Raw genomic sequence first — 20,958 nt, 5'->3', positions numbered from 1 at the left:
ATTTTGTTTCCCTGTGAGCCAGGCCTGGCATGGTTGATCTCTGTCTCTAGAAACTGGAGTCAGATATTCAAGACATTAAAAGGAGATGGCTGGTGGGGCGTCATGGCTCCTAGGACTTTGGGAGGTTGAGGTGGAAGGATTGTCTGAGCCCAGGAGTTTGAGACCAGCCTGGGCAACATGGTGAGACCTCATCTCTATTTAAAAAAAAAAAAAAAAGAGAGAGAGAGAGATGGCTGCCCTTTTTAGATCAGGAGGTCCAGCCTCAGGAAACCTTGGAGGGCTGCTTGATCTTTCTTTTCTAATTCCTGAAAAGTTAGAAGACCTTTAACATCTGAGAGCCCTATTACTCTAAGCTTAAGCTCTTGTTTGGGAAGCCACTGGGTGGACAGTGAAGAGTGCCCGCCTACCTGGGGAAACCTGAGTTAGGTGTGGCTGGAGCGACTCGAGATGCGAGGTGGGCGGGGGCAGGCTGAAAGCTGGAGCAAGCAGGAAGTGAGCTGACGGCCACCCTGGGAGGAAGCCGACTAGGCGAATTCACCTGCTGATCGGCCTGGGCTGCTCTGAGACATGGTGAGCGAACTGGAAACTAGGAAAGGGCTGATTTAAAGAGGAGCCAGAAGGGGCTCGGGACTGGGGGTTGGCTGTGTGGGGGGAGGAGAGTTGGCGGCAAAGTTAGAGGGCTGGGCCAGTGCTGCCTGTGGCCTCTCCTCTTTGACAACTTGGCTGCAAATAGCTCTGAACCGTCCTAGCAGGTGTTTCTATTCCTTCTTCCTCCCTCCCCTGACCTCTGTGCTGGTGGGGAGCTGGGCTTCCGTGCCAGTGCCAATGGGGGCTCCGAATTCCAGGCAAAGTGTTGTTGTGCCTTCCTCCTCCAGGGAGCCCGAGGCGGGTGTTGTGACACCACCAGGCAGTGCCTGGGCAGTTTCCAGTTCAGATTCCAGCCCAGCGGCAGGAGCTCTCCTCTCTGGCCTTTCACTTTATCCCTACACAGAAACACAAAGGATTTGTGTGTCCACTGAGTCCTTTGGGTGTCCTTTCTCCATTAACATGAAGAAGAGAACTAAGGGTTTATAAGATAACCAGAAGTTGGTTCTCTGTGATAAGCTAGTTCTGACCCATGCCACTGGCCTGTTTTTGGAGGTCAAGGAGGGAGGAGCTTAATAATATTTTTCTCTCCTTGTTCAAAAACCTTGTCATGAAGCCTCTGAGATGAGACATCAGCCAGGGAGGACTAGTCCTCCATTTCCCCCAACACCCAGGCGGGTATTTTTATTTAATGTCTGCATAAGCAGGTGGTTGCTTGGTGCCTGCGCGTGGTGCCCAGTGGTAGGGAAAGCAGAAGTGTGTGGCTCAACGGCTGTGGGCGCCTTCTGGGGTACTTGGTTGCCTGTTGTTCTGGGTCACAGCAGCAATGGCATTGCGGCCAGGGCCATGCTCCAGCAGGTATTTAGAGGGGCAGATGGGTGAGGCTGGGTGAGGGTGTTTTGCTGGCCAGCACAGACACTTTCAATGAGGATCCCGAGAAATCAGGAAAGGGGGGTGGCTCCGGGAATTGTAAATAGTGGTGGGCTCTGCCCTGGAAAGGGAACATTGTGAGATGCTGGCTCTGCTGTATTCTACGGCCTTCTCTAGGGAGCAAGGAAGCAGCGGGGAGGGATTTAGTGATGCGCTGCTTTTCCTTGTCAGGGGTCCTAACAATCCCGAAAGAAGTTTGATCTAGTCTCTTTAGCATCACGTCTTACCTTCTGAGGCTTACAAATGCATTTATTTTTGATTACACAAGTAATACATGAAAACATTCTCTTTGTAAACATTTCAAGCATTTTACAAAAAGCTGAAGTCTGCCTGAGGCCTTACCCTCCCCAGGCCTCTGAGGCCAAGTCTCCAGTTCCCCCACCACTTGGTCTAATTAACCCCGTGTTGCTGTGCAGGAGGAAGCCAGTGAAGGTGGAGGAAATGATCGCGTGCGGAACCTGCAGAGTGAGGTGGAGGGAGTTAAGAATATTATGACCCAGAATGTGGAGCGGATCCTGGCCCGAGGGGAAAACTTGGAACATCTCCGCAACAAGACAGAGGATCTGGAAGCCACAGTGAGACAGGGAGCCCACTGGAGGCTGGAGGAAAAGAGGAAGGGAGGGAATTTCTTTTTGGTGGGGCAAAATGAACAGGAGGGTCAGAAGTGTAACATTTCTGTTGCCTTTCACCTGGTTTGGGAGCTGATGTGAGCTGAGTCTCCACTTCTGAATCTGCTCTGCTCCACAGATTGTTATGGATCCCAGGGAATGGATCCCATGACTGGGGCTTGAGGTGGCAGCTCACCCATAGAGGCATATTCTGAGACTGATAGCTCAGTCAGCCCATGCATTCTCAGGCTTCTCTCCCGGGAAACTTGTTTTCCCTTTGAAGCCTGCCCATGACAATCATTTGGATCTGACCTTCCCAGGGCAGAAGTATTGGCTTTGAGGAAACCCCCCCACCGTGGCCTCTAGCCTTCTCTAGGAGCTATTAGACAAGGGGTGGGAAATTGCTGGCATCTTGCTGAGTTGGCTTTAAAAAGAAGGAGGAAAGAGCAGAGAAATGCTTTGATCCCAGGGTCCCCTGCTAGATGAAGGCTAAAATAATATCTCCCACACATCTTGCTAGACTTCATTCTTCTCTCTCTCCAGCCAGGGGCTGCGGCCAGCTGTTTCAGGGAGGAAGTAACTCCAAAGTTGAGCAAAGTCTGGAGCCTCAGGTTTTGTGTCCAGCTGGGAAGCTGGCTCTGGCTTTCTTAGTCCTGTGTGAACTCTTGGCTCTTGGGTATTGCTCCCTTGTCTCCCTGGGGCTCATTGCCTGTTTCTGTAGCTTAATTGTAGCTTAATTTGGGGAGCATGGCCCCGGGAATTTTTTTTTTTTTTTTAATAGAGCCTCACTCTGTTGCCCAGGCTAGAGTGGTGCAATCTCGGCTCACTTCAACCTTCGCCTCCTGGGTTCAAATGATTCTCTTGCCTCAGCCTCCTGAGTAGCTGGGATTACAGTGTGCACCACCACACCTGGCTAATTTTTGTATTTTCAGTAGAGACGAAGTTTTGCCATGTTGGCCAGGCTGGTCTCGAACTCCTGACCTCAGGTGATCCACCCACCTTGGCCTCTCAAAGTGCTGGGATTACAGACTTGAGTCACCATGCCTGGACAAGCACTAGGAAATTTAGTGTCTATAACTCGAATTGCTGGGCATGGGGAAGAGTGCATGGAGGAGGAGGAGTTCCCTTACTTCCAACCCTCTGTACTGTCCTGGTCCCTCCTCCAGCCTCAGCAGTCCCGATGGGGCAAGGAGTCCTGTAGCTGGGAGATGTGCCCACCTGGAGCCTGCATCCCTCAGTCCCAGGATCTGCCCTCCCAAGGGCAGATTGGGAGGGCAGATTGTGCTGCCAGTGTTGTACCCCTGGGTGTAAGCAGGTGTCAAGGACCCCTCAGTGTGCATGACAGTGCAGGGGTAAGAAGAGAAAGGGGACCCCTAGTCATATCTAGGTGGAGACCTCCTAGGATCCTGAGAATTCTAAATTTCAACCTGGCCTTCCAGATTTTTAGGAAGGTACATTTGTCAAGGTAGGCAAGATAGAGCAATTTTTTTTTTTTTTTTTTTTTGAGATGGAGTCTCACTCTGTTGCCCAGGCTGGAGTGCATTGGTGTGATCTTGGCTCACTGCAACCTCCACCTCCCAGGTTCAAGTGATCCTCCTGCTTCAGCCTCCCAAGTAGCTGGGATTACAAGCGCCCACCACTATGCCTGGCTAATTTTTTTGTATTTTTAGTAGAGAGGGGGTTTCACAATGTTGGCCAGGCTGGTCATGAACTCCTGACCTCAGGAGATCCATCTGCCTCAGCCTCCCAAAGTGCTGGGATTATAGGTGTGAGCCACTGTGCCTGGCCAAAGCATATTTTATTTAGCAGTTTGCTACCTCAGCTTACAGTGTCACTATTAAGATGTATGGCTTGAGCTGGGCATGGTGGCATGTGCCTATAGTCCCAGCACTAGGGAGGCTGAAGTGGGAGGATTGCTTGAGCCCTGGAGATGGAGGCTACAGTAAGCCAAGATTGTGCCACTGCACTCCAGCCTGCACTGGGTGACAGAGCGAGACCCTGTCTCAAAAAACCAACAAACAAGGCCAGGCGCCGTGGCTCATGCCTGTAATCCCAGCACTTTGGGAGGCCAAAGCAGGTGGATCACCTGAGGTCAAGAGTTCAAGATCAGCCTGGCCAACATGGTGAAACCCCATCTCTACTAAAGATACAAAAATTAGCTGGACATGGTGGTGCACGCCTGTAATCCCAGCTACTCAGGAGGCTGAGGCAGGAGAATCGCTTGAACCCGGAAGGTGGAGGTTGCAGTGAACTGAGATTGCGCCACTGCATTCCAGCCTGGGCAGCAGAGTGAAACTCTGTCTCAAGAAAACAAACAAACAAACAAACAGATGTCTGGCTTGTAGGCCGGGCACAGTGGCTCACACCTGTAATCCCACCCCAGGAGGGCGGATTACTTGAGGTCAGGAGTTCAAGACCAGCCTGGCCAACATGTGAAATCTCATCTCTACTAAAAATACAAAAGTTAGCTGGGTGTGGTGGTGGGCACCTGTAATCCCAGCTAGTCAGGAGGCTGAGGCAGGAGAATCACTTGAACCCAGGAGGTGGAGGCTGCACTGAGCCAAGATCGAACCACTGCCTGGGCAACAGAGCAAGACTCCATCTCAAAAAAACAAAAACAAGAAAGTTTGGCCTGTGGGTTGTACTTGTACTTATACTCTTGTTCCAGTGGGAGGAGCCACTGGGTCACTCACTCTGCCTTTTCCTCAACAGTCTGAGCACTTCAAGACGACATCGCAGAAGGTGGCTCGGAAATTCTGGTGGAAGAATGTGAAGATGATTGTCCTTATCTGCGTGATTGTTTTTATCATCATTCTCTTCATTGTGCTCTTTGCCACTGGTGCCTTCTCTTAAGTAATAGGGAACCTCTCCCACCTGCCCTTCTCTTCAGGGACAACCCTCTGTAAATGGGTGCCAAGAGGGTCTCCTTTCCTGTCCTCCTCTACAGAGAATGCTGCTCGGTCCTCCTACCCCTCTTCCCGAGGCCCTCCTGCCGTGTTGTATGCCCCAGAGGGTAACTTGGTCCCCCAGAAGGAGAGAAAAAAGAGAGCTGGACTGCGGATGCATTTCATGGGTCCTTAGAGTGGGCTGGAGAGACCTAGAGGGCCCAGCATGTGGCTGGGAAACTGCTGGTGGCCAGTGGGCAATAAAGACCTTTCAGTATCCCTATATGTGTGAGTCACTTTCTCTCTTCCCATTTTGCCTTTGGCTTTTCTATTTCTTTTCTTCCCAAGGATACCTTCTGGCTGAAATTCTCTCGTTTGAGGTCCAAGTGGTTTGAAGGGCAAAGAGTGTATGTTTGGAGAAGAAAGATGTCTTTCTTTATTCCTCCCGGTTCCATTCATTGTCACAGGTCTCAAGAACAAGAATTTTCTGGGAGTCTTGGCATATGGAAAATTCAAAACCTTCATAGCATTTTGGGGTGGTACGCAAGATTTTTAAGTGTTCCCATTGGGTCCTGCCATGGCCCTGTAGTACTGTTCTTCTGGAATTGTTAGCTGAGGCATGAAGCCTACCCGGACAGGGTGTTTAAGAGCTGCTTGAAGGCCTCCTGCCTCTTCCACCAGAGCCATCTCTCTTCAACGACCGTGTAGTCTAGAGCCGAGGGGTGGAGGAAATGGACTGCTGTTCCTTTCCTTGTGCTTTGTATGTTCATGTTCTATTTGTCTTTTCTCTGTCCTTGTCTTCTGGGACTTAGCAAGGCCTCTGGGTCTTAGTTATCCCAAGGGGGCAAGCATCTCTCCTCCGCATCCCATGGCTGGGCATAGTCAGTCAGTGTCACAGGACAGGGCCAATGGCCCTCCTTCCCCTCCGTGCACAATGAGCCTTTCTGTCTTCAGGCCCCCCTCCTCCCTACCAGGTTCCACTATCACTGTTACTTTTTCCAGTGCCCAGTCTGCCTTGGTTTGCAGGGAGGGTTCTTGCTATCTCTGTTCCTGTTTCCTCTACAGGTTTTCCAGCATTGGAAACAACCTGTTGTCAGGAGGAAGGGGAAGGGTTGAGAGTCAGGATTTGGGACTAGATTGGCAAGTCAGGCTCTGGAAGAATCAGGCTCTGAAGCAGGGAGGAGGAAAGGTCAGAAAAGACCCTTATGAGATTTTTATTTTTATTTTTTCAGGGATAGGATCTTACTCTGTTGCCCAGGTTGGAGTGCAGTGGTGTGATCATGGCTTACTGTAACCTCCACCTCCTGGGCTTTAGAGATCTTCCTGCTTCAGCCTCCCTTGTAGCTGGGACCACAGGTGTGTGCTACCACACCTGGCTAATTTTTGTATTTTTAGTAGAGACATGGTCTCACTATGTTGCCCAGGCTGGTCTCAAACTCCTGGGTTCAAGCAATCCTACTGCCTTGGCCTCCCAAAGTGCTGGAATTACAAGTGGGAGCCACCGTGCCCGGCCTTGGGGTAGTCTTTGCTACATATATTAATCCTTTCTCTCCTGGATTCAAGGTGTAAGGAACTGAAGTGAAGCTTCTGCCTTGGGACCCAGGCTGTCCAAGGTGGGGGGTGAGGGTCTGTGAAACCCTCTTGGTCTGGGACTTCTGTATTCACAGAGGCTTAGCCCCAGAGAGGGAAACTTTCAACTCTGTTGGTCAAGAGATACCTTATTTGAGGGACTAGGCCCAGTGGCTCACACTTGTAATCCCAACACTTTGGAAGCCTGAGGCAGAAGAACTGCTTGAGGCCAGGAGTTCGAGACCAGCCTGGTCAACATAGTGAGACCCTGTCTCTCTCTCTCTCTTAAAAAAAAAAAAAAAGAGGGACCTTATTTTAAGATGTCTGAGGCAGCTTGGAGTAGTGGAGAACAGGTAGCTGGTGGTTTCTCTGCAGCAGTGAGAGGAGAGGATGGGTAGATTCGGCTCAGGAAGGCTCTGAAGTGGTAGCAGACACACCACCCTCCCCCATCTTCTGACTGAGGAGCAGGTGCATGGCAGGTGCATGCCAGCACAGAGCTGCACTTGCCCTCATGGTGAGGAGAGACATACAGAAAGGCTAGAGCTAGTACTTTGCCCATGTGGGGCTGCTTTCTTTTTGAATAGAGGCGAAAGTCACATAACATACAGTTTATTATTTTAAAGTGTACAAATCAGAAACATGTATTCAGAATGTTGTGTAACCACCACTTGTCTTTAGTTTCAAAACTTTGGGGGGGCCTGTTTTTGATTCTGGGTGAGATGCACTCACCAAGGTGACAAAGACCCTACCTGGCTTGTTCATGGTGTCTCCAGGACCTAGCGTGGTGCCTGACCGTGACACTCATAGGGTGTTTGTTGAGTGAATGAATGATGCCTCTTCAGCTAAACCCGACCTAGGAGACTCCAGGGCTCACTCCACTGTGCCCATTCCACAGATCCGGCCCCGAGGTGTGCCCGTTCACCCAGCTGAGGTGTCACCCGAATTCAGGCTCCTGGGGCCCGGGAGGAGGCGACTCTACGGACCCGGGTCGCTGTGGCCCATCGCTTTCGATTTGACTCAGTTTCGGTCGCCACTCGCGGAAGGCGCGCCCCCCGCCCTCTCTCGGCGGCCCGCCCTGCCCCGCCCCTGCGCTTCCTCCGGGACCGCTGGCACTGCGGCCACTCAGCCGGCAGAGAAGCCGGGAGCGGGCGAGGCGTCGGCGGCAGCGGCGATGGTGAGGGCCCGGGCGGGGCCGGCCAGCCCTGCGACGGGCAGAGGGCGAGTGGCGAGGGTGGGAGAAAGGAGTCCGAAGTCCACGGGCCGGGGCGTAACCTAGGGCCCATGCGGGTCAGACCCGAGGCGGTGACCACGGCCGGAGCAGGATGGGGCGGACCCTCCACTCCCCGCGGGCTGCCTGGGAGGGAAATGCTTGAGCCCCGTCCTGGCTGCACCGCGCAGAGCGAGCGGGGCCCGGGCTCCCCATTCTCCTGAAGCGAAGCGGTTAGGAGCACCGACTTTGGAGGACTCCGGGCTGGGATCCCAGCTCTGTGACCCGGGGCGAGTCACTTAACCTCCCTGAGCCTCCTTTTCCGTATCTGTGAAGTGGGGTCAGTAATACCTGCCTTGTTGGGTCCTTGCGAGGTTAAAGGAGACACAATGGCAGAGACCCGCCTGGCACTCAGAACCCACTGCTAAGAAGTGGTAGGAAATGTAATGACCTCGTCAGCCCTTTCCGCAGCTGTGAGGAGCCAAGCCTGGCTCAGGAGTTGGAAACTTGAGCAGATGGGGTGGCAGAGGCCATTCCAGCCCCATGGCAGGGTGTTGGAGGCCTAACTCCTCCCCTAGAGAAAGAGAAAGGGAGATGTTTACTCTGAAAGTTCCACTGAAGTTATCAGAGTGTGGCACAGGCCTGACTCCCTGCTAACCTCTACCTAGTGACACATTCCTGAGTTGAGTCACCCCCCACTCCTGCTGCATATCCTGGCCTCTGTCCTCACTTGCCATCTCCAAGGCGAAGATGTCAGGAACAGCTGGTGCCAGTTTCCCCCTTTCCCTAGGGCTCCTGGGAAGATGGACTGGGCAGGAAGTAGGCTTGGTGCTTTAAGATTTTGCCTTGGAGAAACTGACAGAGGTGTGATGGATGTGGCCTGGCTAGGGGTCAATGCCTGGATGGCTTCATCTCCAGGGAATTTGGAGGCAGGAAGAGGAAGTGGGGCAGGAAGGTAGCACTGAGCTCTGAGGCCATGCCGGGAAGCTGGGGAAGGCTCTGAGAATAGGGCAGAGCCCAGAGCCCACTTCAGGGTGTGCAGGGCAAGGGGTCAGGCAGGGGTAGGGGTGGGCTTCAGTCGGCCCTTAGCTCTTGGGGAGAAGCTCCTGAAGTGAAAGGTGAAGGCAGGATAATTTATTGGGGGACAAGGGTACTGGGAAACCTGGGGATTCTCACGGGTACATTTGAGGCAGTCTGTGGAGGAGAGCCTGGGGAGGTCGCTCCTATACCCATCCATCTCCTAGCCTCTTCCTGTTTCTTCTTTCACTATTGCCCCTTTCTCACCCTAGCTCTTTCCCTTCCTTCCACCCATCCCCTTTCCCTCCCTGGTCCTTCTTCCTTTTACTTTTCTTTTATTCTCTATGACTCATTCAACCAACAAGGATTTCTTGGGCATGTCCTTCATGCCAGCATGGTGACAAGTATAGGGGACAGAGCAGGAACAAAGTAGGATAGGAAAGATGGAAATAGAATGAGTAATTACCTGAATTCATTAATCTTGTAGATGATCCTCTCTCCAAAGAATGTGTGTGTTGAGCCACGGGCCTCCCTCATATGCACACAAATTAAGTTGGTAGCATCAAAAGGTTTGGTGGTTCTTTAGCCAGTCAGCTAAAGTGTTTGACCTCCTTGTACCTGTATCTAATTTAGCACACCGGTTATGAATGTGATGCCTGGAGTCTGTGTTGGTTCAACTCCCAGATCTACTTACTGGCTCTGTGATCTTATACAGGTGATTTAACACCTCTGAGCCAAAGTTTCCTATAAAACTGGGAAAAGGCCAGGCGCAGTGGCTCACACCTGTAATCCCAGCACTTTGGGAGGCCAAGGCGGGCAGATCACAAGGTCGAGAGTTCAAGACCAGCCTGGCAAGGATGGTGAAACCCTGTCTCTACTAAAAATATAAAAAAATAGCCGGGTGTGGTGGCACGTGCCTGTAGTCCCAACTACTCGGGAGGCTGAGACAGGAGACTCACTTGAACCCGGGAGGTGGAGGTTGCAGTGAGCTGAGATTATGCCATTGCACTCCAGCCTGGGTGACAGAATTAAGACTGTGTCTCAAAACAAAAACAAACAAGCAAACAAAATAACTGGGTTAATAATATGGTCTTCAATGGGTTGTTGGGTGAAGATTAAATGAGGCAGAGCAAATGAACAGCAAGCAGCATAGTGCTTAGCTCAGAGTATGTGCCCATTGAATGGTGGCTGTTATTCTTGCTCAAGATGTAAAACCTCAACAGCCTGCAGTGCCAGATGAAAATAAACTAGATGCTGGTTACCAAAGGCCCATGTAAAGTTCTGAGCTACGGGTTAGAAACAATTATGTGTACTATGTGTACAAGTTTGCCACAGGGAAGAGCTTGCTTGGCTGTGCATTTTGTAAAACGAAGAGGTTTTATTGACCACATGTATTACACAATTTTTTTTTTTTTTTTTTGAGATAGAGCCTCGCTCTGCATCCAGGCTGGAGTGCAGCGGCACAATCTAGCTCACTGCAACCTCTGCCTCCCAAGTTCAAGTGATTCTCCTGCCTCAGCCTCCCAAGTAGCTGGGATTACGGGTGCCTGCCACCACGCCTGGCTAATTTTTGTATTTTTAGTAGAGACGGGGTTTCACCATATTGGCCAGACTGGTCTCGGACTCCTGACCTTGTGATCTGCCCGCCTCGGCCTCCCAAAGTGCTGGGATTTCAGGCGTGAGCCACCACGCCTGGCCATATTGTACAATTCTTGAGATCTGACTGCTAAAAAAAAAAAAAAAAAAAACACAAACCGGAGCTAGGGAAATGTGGGCCACATCAATAATAATAGCCCTTATTTATTGAGCATTTAGTATGTGCCAGGCGTTGTGCTAAGCTTTTGATTTACATCACAAATGAATATGTCACATAATCCTTAGCTAACATTGTAAGAGAAGTCATTATTATCAGCACTTTACAGGAGAGGAAATGGAGGTCAGAAAGGTCATATCCTCAGTCTCAGTCACTCAGCTAGTGAGTGGCAGAAGCAGGATTTCAACAGAGGGGTGCAAAGCAGAGCTCTACTCCTAGTCTCTGAGCTGAGTGCTGACTTAGGGAGGCGATGTTATACCAGTACTTGCGCCCATTTATCTGACGACAGTTAGAACAGAGTTTCTTGGATACTAGACAGGAGACAGGGAGACAAGGAGAGTTAGGATAGGGAGGTGTTTTTTGTTTTTGTTTCTTTGTTTTTTTTGAGACAGGGTCTCACTCCTTCGCCCAGGCTGGAGTGCAGTGGTGCAATCTTGGCTCACTGCAGCCTCTGCCTCCCAGGTTCAAGCAATTCTCCTGCCTCAGCCTCCCGAGTAGCTGGGACTACGGGCAGGCACCACTTTGCCCGGCTATTTTTTGTATTTTTTGGTAGAGGCGTGATCCGCCCACCTTGGCTTCCCAAAGTCCAGGGATTACAGGCATGAGCCACCGTGCCTGGCCCAGATGGTGTGGTTTTGAGAACTACATTTTCAAAGCAGGAATCAAAGAGATTGAGCCCAGAAAAACCTGAAAGGTTTGAGTGTCATAGAGGGGTTATTCTGTACAGGGGGCAACAGTCTGTCAAGAACATTTCCTGTGTAACTGCCACTCTCTGGCAATGACACAACTGCTCCCCGCTTGCTCTGGCTCAAAATTCCAAGCCCTGCAGGCTTCTGGCCTCAGGTCTCAGAAATGCCTCTATCACCCTTCTTCCTTTCTCCACGCTCTGCTCGTCACCTCTCTCTGTCCTGGTGGGCATCTCCTCACAGCCTTGCTGATGGTACTTCTCCACCCCTCTGGCTGGCCTCTCTGCCGGTTTCTTACTTCTATCCATGCCTGTCTACCACCAATAGAGAAATTATCCTGAAGCACTTCTTGACTGTCACCCTTGACTCAAAAACCCACACTAGCTCTTAAGTTTTATCACTCACTTGGAGCCGGTCTTCTCTACCTGACCTTTTCTGCCTTCTGTAGCCCCACCCTGTCCCGCCCATCCTCTGCCTGGTCCTCACTGTCAGAGTGTATCCCTCTCTCTCAGTGCCAGAATGTCCCAGCTCCATGCCATCCTTCAAGGGGTCAACCCCCGCAATGGCACCCTCTCTGTGGCAGCTCCGACACTTACTATCTGTATCACACAGTGTAACTCTTTCCTCTTCTCTAATTGTATTACATATGTATTTTCCCCAGGGCAAAGTGGTCTCTTTAAGAATAGGCACAGTTAGGCCAGGCATGATGGTTCATGCCTGTAATCCCAGCACTTTGGGAGGCTGAGGTGGGAGGACTGCTTGAGCCCAAGAGTTCAAGACCATCCTGGGCAACATAGGAAGACCCCATCTTTAAAAATATAGGCACAATTGGCTGGGCGCGGTGGCTCACGCCTGTAATCCCAGCACTTTGGGAGGCCGAGGCAGGCGGATCACAAGGTCAGGAGATCGAGACCATCCTGGCTAACACCGTGAAACCCCGTCTCTACTAAAAATACAAAAAATTAGCCGGGCGCGGTGGCGGCGCCTGTAGTCCCAGCTACTTGGGAGGCTGAGGCAGGAGAATGGTGGGAACCCGGGAGGCGGAGCTTGCAGTGAGTTGAGATCTGGCCACTGCACTCCAGCCTGGGCGACAGAGCAAGACTCCGTCTCAAAAAAAAAAAAAAATATAGGCACAATTCATTCAGGAACTGTTTATCACATATCTGCTGTCTGCGGACATTATGCTGAGTTACCGTGTGGCATAAGGCAGTGTGACCCTTGTCCTCTTGCTTACCTCCTTCCAGGGTCCCTGGAGCTTTATTTCTCACCGTGCTAGCAGAGACCTGTGGATATAGGCAGGGTCCTTTTTCCTCTGGTTGAGTGGGGGCCAAAGAGGGCCCGAGACTTGAGTCTAAGGCCTCTGTGTTCCCTGGAGTGAATGTGTTCTTTTAGGCCTGGGTCCATCTTGGCTCCAGGCAGGCCTGGCTTTGCACTGGGGGAGACTGGTCCAGATTACAGCTGGAAGCACAGCCAGCCCTCTGGAGAATGTGACCCCAATATCACCCCTTGCTGAAGAATAAGGTAACAACAGCTGTAGCATTTAGAATATGTATATATAAAAAAAGATAATATCCAGTATTTTCCCTGTCTCTACCAGTGACTCTTATTTTCGAGTCTTTATCCATTCTCAAGTTTTTGCTTTGGACTCTTTATTTTTATTTTTTTATTTTTATTTTTTGAGATGGAGTCTCACCCTGATGCCCAGGCTAGAGTGCAGTGGCGCAATCTCAGCTCACTGCAAGCTCCGCTTCCCGGGTTCACGCCATTCTCCTGCCTCAGCCTCCCGAGTAGCTGGGACTACAGGCGCCCGCCACTACGCCCAGCTAATTTTTGTATTTTTTAGTAGAGATTGGGTTTCACCATGTTAGCCAGGATGGTCTCGATCTCCTGACCTCGTGATCTGCCTGCCTCGGCCTCCCAAAGTGCTGGGATTACAGGTGTGAGCCACCGCGCCTGGCCTTGGACTATTTAATTTTATTTTTTGCTTTGTTTTGTTTTGTTTGCTGAGACGGAGTCTTGCTCTGTTGCCCAGGCTGGAATGCAGTGGTGTGATCTCGGCTCACTGCAACCTCCACCACCCAGGTTCAAGTGATTCTCCCACCTCAGCCTCCCAAGTAGCTGGGATTACAGGCACGCACCACCATGCCTGGCTAATTTTTGTATTTTTAGTAGAGACAGGGTTTCACCATGTTGGCTGGGCTGGTCTCGAACTCCTGGCCTCAAGTGATCTGCCTGCCTCAGGCTCCTAAAGTGCTGGGATTACAGGCGTGAGCCACCGTGCCCAGCCTGCCTTGGAGTATTTGAATGTGGGGAAGTTCAAATGATTGAATGACAGAGACTTGTTGAATGCTATAGTAGTAATAATAGTGATGATGGTTGACTCAAGAAAAGGTGAGAGTGCAGTTTCCCTGCTCTCTTCGTTGTTCCTCTGTGTTTCCTGCTTACTGCTTCCTCCAGCCTATGAGTGCACCCTCCCCTACAGTGGTTTGCCTGACCTCTCTTGAAGCAGGTTGCTTTTCTAGCTCGTGGGTAAATATTGACCTATTTGGGTTTCAAATGCCTGCCCCTCGAAACTCATGCAGGGCTAGAAAAACATGCTGGGAGAACATCCCTTGAGAATAAGAGTTGCTTTTGGTTAGGCTGTATCGTAATTGGCCCACTCACTGAGTCCTTGCTTGCAATGGTCAGCACTGTGCTGGCCTCCTGGTGGGATGGTGGTGGACAAAGGCAGGGCACTGCTCCCTGCCCTCCCTCTGGGAGTTTGTGGTCCAGCTGGGGAGATAGGACTCATACACTGGGAATTCTTGGAGGCTGTGTACCAAGCAGCTGCAAGGAACCTAAAGGAGGATTCTTGCCTGAGTAGGAGGTGGCTCTCTGTGACCACCAGATCTCTTCTAACACTTAAGTTTTCTGGTTTTAAGTGGAATTCAGTCAAGTGCCAAAATGTCTGTTGTAGACAATGGGTAACGTGGGCTGGCAGAAAACGAAGCTTGCCCTTCTTGTAAGGAGGGGAAGGGAACAGGGATGGGCTGTGGGGAACTAGGCTAAGAGGAAGGAGTTTCTGTGGTTTGCTAATCCACTGGTATTCATCTCCCTGAAATGTCCCTGCTCCTAGGCTTCTGGCTTATACTAGGGCCTCCTGCTTGGGGTCTCTGTTACGTGCACCCAAAGCCCAGTGCCTTTCTTGCACATGACCCAGATTTTCTCTCTCCCCTGTCGTTTCAACCTTCCCCAGCTTGGATCCAAGACCTCCCTTCCCAGTCCTCTGAAATGAGCTGGGAAGGGAGGCAAAGCTGCCGCCCAAGCTGGGAAATCTAAGAGTTGGTCTCATCTCTGTAAGTTGGACCCCAGTGAGGACCCCAGCTGACTGCAAGGCTGGAGGCCAGGGGCTGGTACCACTGACGTTCCCAGGCAGAGAGGGAAGTTGGGGCAGTGATACAGGGAGCAGGATCAGGCCAGGAGGCAGAACTGGCCTGACCAGTCAGAGGCCCAAGGAGGGAGATTTGAGCTTCTCAGTTTGGGGCGAGAGGGGTTAGGCAAAGACTATGATGTGTGCTGCTTCAAAATTACCTTTCTAGCCTGTAGGGTAGGTCTCCTCCCTGTGTGTTCCAGCCAGGTAGCTTGGTTACCCATTCTTTGCTGCCTTCTTAGGCCAGTGGGAAACCTTAGGGCAGCTGTGCATTATTGGGTAGAGGCCATTCTGGAGCAGGTGAGAAAAGAATCGGCTTTGTGGGAGGGTGGGGTCCTGGGAAGATCCCACCTTGGGACAGCTTAGAGGAAGCTGAGGTGCTGGAAGCCAGGGCTGACCTAGGTCCTAGGTCACCCTGCCTTGATGTGCAAGGGGAGGAGCCTGTGAGACCTAAGGTATGCTGCACTCACCCCGAAGGCCAGCCCTTCACTCCACACACATCACACCCTTACACGAAGGATGCTGTTACTCTTATGCTGTACCCACCTACAGGGGGAGAAGGAGGCTTCTAGATCTCAGGGGCAGATGAGGGTCAGGTGGGAGCCTCATGCATCCCTGACCTCGGGCTTGGTGCCCAGGCAGGAAAAGAGTTGGAGCGGTGCCAGCGGCAGGCAAACGAGGTGACGGAAATTATGCTTAACAACTTCGACAAGGTCCTGGAACGTGATGGGAAGCTGGCCGAACTGGAGCAGCGTTCAGAGCAACTCCTGGATATGGTGTGAGGCCTGGGGGAGCATGGAGGGGAGGGGAGAGGATTGGGAAAGGCTCTTTCGGGCTGTATTCAGGATCTCCAGGTCATTGGTGGGGTTGAGGCCTTACTCAGGGCCAGTGTGGGGCCTCTGGGTTTCCTCAGGCACCCATAGCCTAGACATGCAACAGATAGACCCCACAAAATAAGGCGGCCTTGGTTTGAAGCTGTGGACCTTCCTAAAGGTAGAAGACTGTCGTTGTTTTTTGTTTCTTTTTTACTTTGAGACAGGGTCTCACTCTGTTGCCCAGGCTAGTACAGTGACTCAATCACATCTGCTGCAGCCTTTACCTCCCAGGCTCAAGCGATCCTCCTGCCTCAGCCTCCTGAGGAGCTAGGACTATAAGCATGCACCGCGGTGCCTGGCTGATTTTTGATTTTTTTGTAGAGATGAGGTCTCACCATGTTGCTCAGGCTGGTCTTGAAGTCCTAGATACAAGAGATCCTCCCACCTCGGCTTCCCAAAGTGCTGGGATTACAGGCATGAACCACTGTGTCCAGCCTGAGTACTGGCATTGTTAACAGAGGGTGAGACACTAGGGCTGAGAGTCAAGGGGCCACACTGGTGTTTGAGATGAGTCAGGTGGGGAGGGTTCCACGGCAGGTGGTACAGAAAGAGATCAGACAAGGCCGGGCACGGTGGCTCATGCCTGTAATCCCAGCACTTTGGGAGGCCGAGGCGGGTGGATCACGAGGTCAGGAGTTCAAGACCAGCCTGGCCAACATGGTGAAACCCTGTCTCAACTAAAAATACAAAAATTAGCTGGGTGCAGTGGTATGTGCCTGTAGTCCCAGCTACTAGGGAGGCTGAGACAGGAGAATTTCTTGAATTCTCCTGTGAGCTGAGATTGTGTCACTGTACTCCAGCCTGGGTGACAGGGAGAGACTCCATCTCAAACAAAACAAAAAACAAAGAAAGAAAGAAAGAAAAAAAAAACAAGAAAGAAAGCAGACAAGATGGGGAGGATGCAGGAGGAGACTAAGCCTTACTGAGATGGGACTGGGAGGAGCTGGCTCCCAGGCAAAGGGGGTGCCAGCTAACTCTCACTTTGTGTCTGGGGGTATCCGCAGAGCTCAACCTTCAGCAAGACTACAAAGACCCTGGCCCAGAAGAAGCGCTGGGAGAACATCCGTAGCCGGGTCTGCTTGGGGCTGGTGGTGGTCGGTGGCCTGCTCATCATCCTGATTGTGCTGCTGGCCGTCTTTCTCCCTCAGAGCAGTGACAGCAGTAGTGCCCCACGGACCCAGGATGCAGGCACTGCCTCAGGGCCTGGGGACTGACCCAGCTGGTCCTGAAGCAGAAGCCAAACGGCTGCACTGGCCAGTTCTGGTCTCCAGAGGACCTTGGTGTTTGCTCTCCCTTGACCCACCCCAGTGAGTGCCAAAGGGCAGCCCCAACATGTGCACCCCTGCATTTCCTGTCATGCCACAGACTAGCCTCGAGGGCAGCCTGCTGTACTGGCCATGCTGGGCCAGCCCTACCTGGAGCTCAGTAAAAGCTGCTGTTTGATTAAAAGCTGGTATCTGTGTGTGAAGGTCCCCAGTTTGGTTAATCTCATCTCTCTACCCCTTGGGCTCCTTAGAAAGCCCATCACCCAAAGGACTCCACCCCTGGGAGATGGCTCCTTCCTCTCCCTTCCCTACTTGATCCAACCCTACACAGACCGGGAGTGTGGGTGCAAGAATACAATGGCCCCCAAACCAGACCCTTGAACCAGTCTTCCCCATCTGAGCCTGTTTCTCTGAGAATGAAATCTATTATATTTCTGTCATCTTAATCTATTATTTTTCTGTCATCTTGGGGATGCTTAGAGGACCAATGAGACTGTAGATGGGATGACAAAGAAAAAAGCACTTCAACAATTTTTTTTTTTTTTTTTTTGAGATGGAGTTTTTGCTCTGTTGCCCAGGCTGGAGTGCAATGGCACGATCTCAACTCACTGCAACCTCTACCTCCTGGGTTCAACCTCTACCTCCTGGGTTCTCCTGCCTCAGCCTCCTAAGTAGCTGGGATTACAGGCGCCCGCCACCACGCCCGGCTAATTTTTTTATTTTTATTTTTGTATTTTTAGTAGAGACGGGGTTTGACCATGTTAGCCAGGATGGTCTCGATCTCCTGACCTCGTGATCCGCCCGTCTCAGCCTCCCAAAGTGCTGGGATTACAGGCTTGAGCCACCAAGCCCGGCCAAGAGTGCAGTGGTTCTTAAACCTGCTTCACCTGCAGAATTTATACAAGTGCCATTGCCCAGGCCCCACCACAGATCAGTTAAATCAGATTCTTGGAAGGTATCGTACACGGGTGTTTCTAAAGCTCCTCCGCGCCCATTCTCTCCTCTGGGAATTCATATGTAGCCAGGAATGAAAAGGTCTTAGTACAAGCCACTAGTTTTACAGAAGCTAGGGATAGCAATGGGCTGAAGGTAACAGTCCCATGAGCTGGTTGAGGCCCCAGGTTCTCTGGCAGAGAGACCTCTCTCTCTCGGTTGGGGAGGCTTGCCCCACCCTTTATTATTATGCCTAACACATAAGAAATGTGCAGGAATTTTTTTTTTCGGGGGTTGGGGAGGAATCAAACGCAAACTCTTGAACCAACTAGAGCGCCGCGGGGCAGAAGTGTCCGGCGGGGATCTGGACAGCGCATCGGGAAGCGCCATGGCCCAACGCTCGCAGGAACCTGAACTCCTGGGCCAGCGCCGCCTTTTCTCGCAGAGGCCTCTAGCATCTGCACAGTCGAAGCCCTCTGAGCCTCAGGGCAGACTGAGGACCCTAACAGACCAGACATTTGGACGCGACCGCGCCAGAAATTCCAGGGAATTCAGTGTTGGCTCCGATTCCAAAACAAAAGTTTCCTCACCAGCCGGATCTCCGTCATTGGCGTTGGTCTCTGGTCACCTGACTTATTCAAGCCAATGAGAGGGGGCCGAATTAGTACTTCCGCTTTCCGTGAGGTTTAACGAGCCACTATGCCCGTCCCTCGGATACTCTGATTGGCCAGCCTCTCTCAGCTCCTCAGTTTATTGGGCAGCGCCGCTAGACCACTATCGAGCCGGGTGCGAGGGTTGTGTCAGGAGGTTGGCCAGCCATGGCGTCCTATTTCGATGAACACGACTGCGAGCCGTCTGACCCCGAGCAGGAGACGCGAACCAACATGCTGCTGGAGCTCGCAAGGTGAGTGCGCGGGGCTTGGGGATGGGGTCCAGCCCGCAAGTTTCTGGGCTGGGCCTGGCTGGAGAAGACGGATTACCAGGGGCAGTGGATTCTGGGGAGGACAGATGAGTAATCTGGAGTTAGTCCGGGCGGCGAGACTGAGGGGTGTGGGAATGAGCATCTCGATAATTTGGGCCGTCCGTTGGGCTGGCCTGGGCAAGGGGATTGCGGGAAAGATTGGAGCTGGAGAGTGGTGGGCGTGGGAGCGGAAGTTGAGGCATGGGGGCGGGGTTGGGGCCGTGTGCTGTGAGTGGGTATATTCATCAGGAATAGTAGGTACTGCTGACTTGGAATCTGGCTCTACCAGGTTATTCAGCGTGGCCTGAGTAACTTCTCTGAGCCTGTTGCCTCATTTGTAAAATGGGAATAAACACTTTACGTGCTGGAGCGGTCTGATAGCAGCTGTAAACTTTCCCATCGTGCTTTTTATCTAGTGAGCATCTACTAACTACTAAGGGTAGCTATTATTCCTACTAGCTGGGCAGGGTGTTTATTAATGTCCAGTGGATTATGGGGGTCAAAGAAAAAGCATAGTTTTCCTTTGTTCTGACTTTACATTTGTACCTGACTTCCCCAGGTCACTTTTCAATAGGATGGACTTTGAAGACTTGGGGTTGGTAGTAGATTGGGACCACCACCTGCCTCCACCAGCTGCCAAGAATGTGGTTGAGAACCTCCCCAGGACAGTCATCAGAGGCTCTCAGGCTGGTGAGGACACTAATTCTTTCTGCTATTTGGGCCAGACCCACCCCTTCCCCAAGCCAGACTGTGGTCTGGGTCCTTCAGTTTTCCAGGTCAGGTGGGGGCAAGTATCCTTCAGGAGTGGGAGCTTGGGAGGCACAGCCTGTAGCAGCTCTCCTGACCAGCGCTCCTTCCTAAAGAGCTCAAGTGCCCCGTGTGTCTTTTGGAATTTGAAGAGGAGGAGACTGCCATTGAGATGCCTTGCCATCACCTTTTCCATTCCAGCTGCATTCTGCCCTGGCTAAGCAAGGTACTGCTTCTCTTCTTCCAGCTCTCACCCTGCCCTGGGCCCAGTACTCAAGCTGCTTTCTGTTCATGGACTGCTGGGGGACTGAAGAAGAGTGGCAGTTGGGAACAGGGGAGGGTGGTTATCAGCTTATGAAGATCAGACCAAGGCTAGAACACTGCTCTACTTTTCTCAGACAAATTCCTGTCCCTTATGCCGCCATGAGCTGCCCACTGATGACGACACTTATGAGGAGCACAGACGAGATAAGGTAGGGGCTGATGGTTAAGTGGAGGGGTCGTAATGGACTCCCCCTCAGTCCTGTCCCCCCGCTGCCATCACTTCCCACCTCAGCAGGACTGGGTAGGCCTCAGAAACCCTGGCTCCGGCTGCCTTGTTAGTGACTTTGATTTGTGGTAAGAGCCTCAGCAGTGCAGATGCCAGAGAGAGTCAGCCCCATGATAGCTTCCCATCCCCTCACCCATAGGCCTTCAGTTTGGGCCCCTGCCCAGAGTGCCTTCTTTCCTTTAGGCTCGAAAACAGCAGCAGCAACACCGACTGGAGAACCTCCATGGAGCCATGTACACGTGAGGAGGCTGGGGCTGAGTGCTGGCCCTCTGCGTCTTCCTTACTAACCTTGAATCCTCATTAAAGGTTTCTTTACCCACCCTGAGGCTGTATTGATCACAGACCTGGCCAGGGGCTCTGCATCCTCCATCAGGTCTCTACTTCTGTTGGGGAAGGTGATCCTAAACCACAGAAAGCACCAGGCTGTGGTTTTCCTCCCTGCTGGCCCATCTGGACTCATGGCAGTGGTAAAGAACTGGATTACTGCATCAGCCAGGGCTTGGGCCTATGTGTTCATGGTTGGAAGGCAAAATGTGTCAGGGTCTGGTACCCAATTAATTACTTAAAGCTGATAAACTAGGCTGGGTGCAGTGGCTCACGCATATAATCTCAGCAGTTTGGGAGGCCAAGGCAGGTGGATCACGAGGTCAGGAGTTCAAGACCATCCTGGCTAACATGGTGAAACCCTGTTTCTACTAAAAATACAAAAATTAGTTGGGCGTGGTGGCACACACCTGTAATCCCAGCTACCTGGGAGGCTGAGGCAGGATAATTGCTTGAACCTGGGAGGCAGAGGGTACAGTGAGCTGAGATCATGCCATTGCACTCCAGCCTGAGCAATAAGAGCAAAACTGTCTCTCAAAAAAAAAAAAAAAAAAAAAGCTGATAAACTAGCCTGCACCCTCCTCCTACTGCAAT

General features: G+C 51.8%; 3 protein-coding genes across 6 annotated transcripts; all 3 read left to right on the top strand.

Moving 5' to 3' along the window:
• Window positions 1-551: 551 nt before the first annotated feature.
• Window positions 552-5,274, top strand: VAMP8 (vesicle associated membrane protein 8). Its single transcript, NM_001257789.1, is given in 3 exon segments — window positions 552-570; window positions 1,932-2,090; window positions 4,836-5,274. Coding segments are annotated over 3 exon segments (303 nt in total). The 5' UTR covers window positions 552-567; the 3' UTR covers window positions 4,977-5,274.
• A 2,403-nt stretch (window positions 5,275-7,677) lies between these two features.
• Window positions 7,678-17,046, top strand: VAMP5 (vesicle associated membrane protein 5). 2 transcript variants are annotated; one of them, NM_001265988.1, is given in 3 exon segments: window positions 7,678-7,751; window positions 15,348-15,485; window positions 16,589-17,037. In NM_001265988.1, coding segments are annotated over 3 exon segments (351 nt in total). In that variant the 5' UTR covers window positions 7,678-7,748; the 3' UTR covers window positions 16,799-17,037.
• Window positions 17,047-18,565: 1,519 nt separating this feature from the next.
• On the top strand, window positions 18,566-20,451 carry RNF181 (ring finger protein 181). 3 transcript variants are annotated; one of them, NM_001265914.1, is given in 5 exon segments: window positions 18,566-18,686; window positions 19,303-19,433; window positions 19,607-19,716; window positions 19,889-19,963; window positions 20,224-20,451. In NM_001265914.1, coding segments are annotated over 5 exon segments (462 nt in total). In that variant the 5' UTR covers window positions 18,566-18,600; the 3' UTR covers window positions 20,284-20,451.
• Window positions 20,452-20,958: the final 507 nt, after the last annotated feature.

The sequence above is a fragment of the Macaca mulatta genome, chromosome 13 (genome assembly GCF_049350105.2).
Source record: "Macaca mulatta isolate MMU2019108-1 chromosome 13, T2T-MMU8v2.0, whole genome shotgun sequence".
NCBI lineage: Eukaryota > Metazoa > Chordata > Mammalia > Primates > Cercopithecidae > Macaca > Macaca mulatta.
The sequence above is the reverse complement of the archived record's forward strand: the minus strand, read 5'-3'. Positions and strand labels throughout refer to the sequence as shown.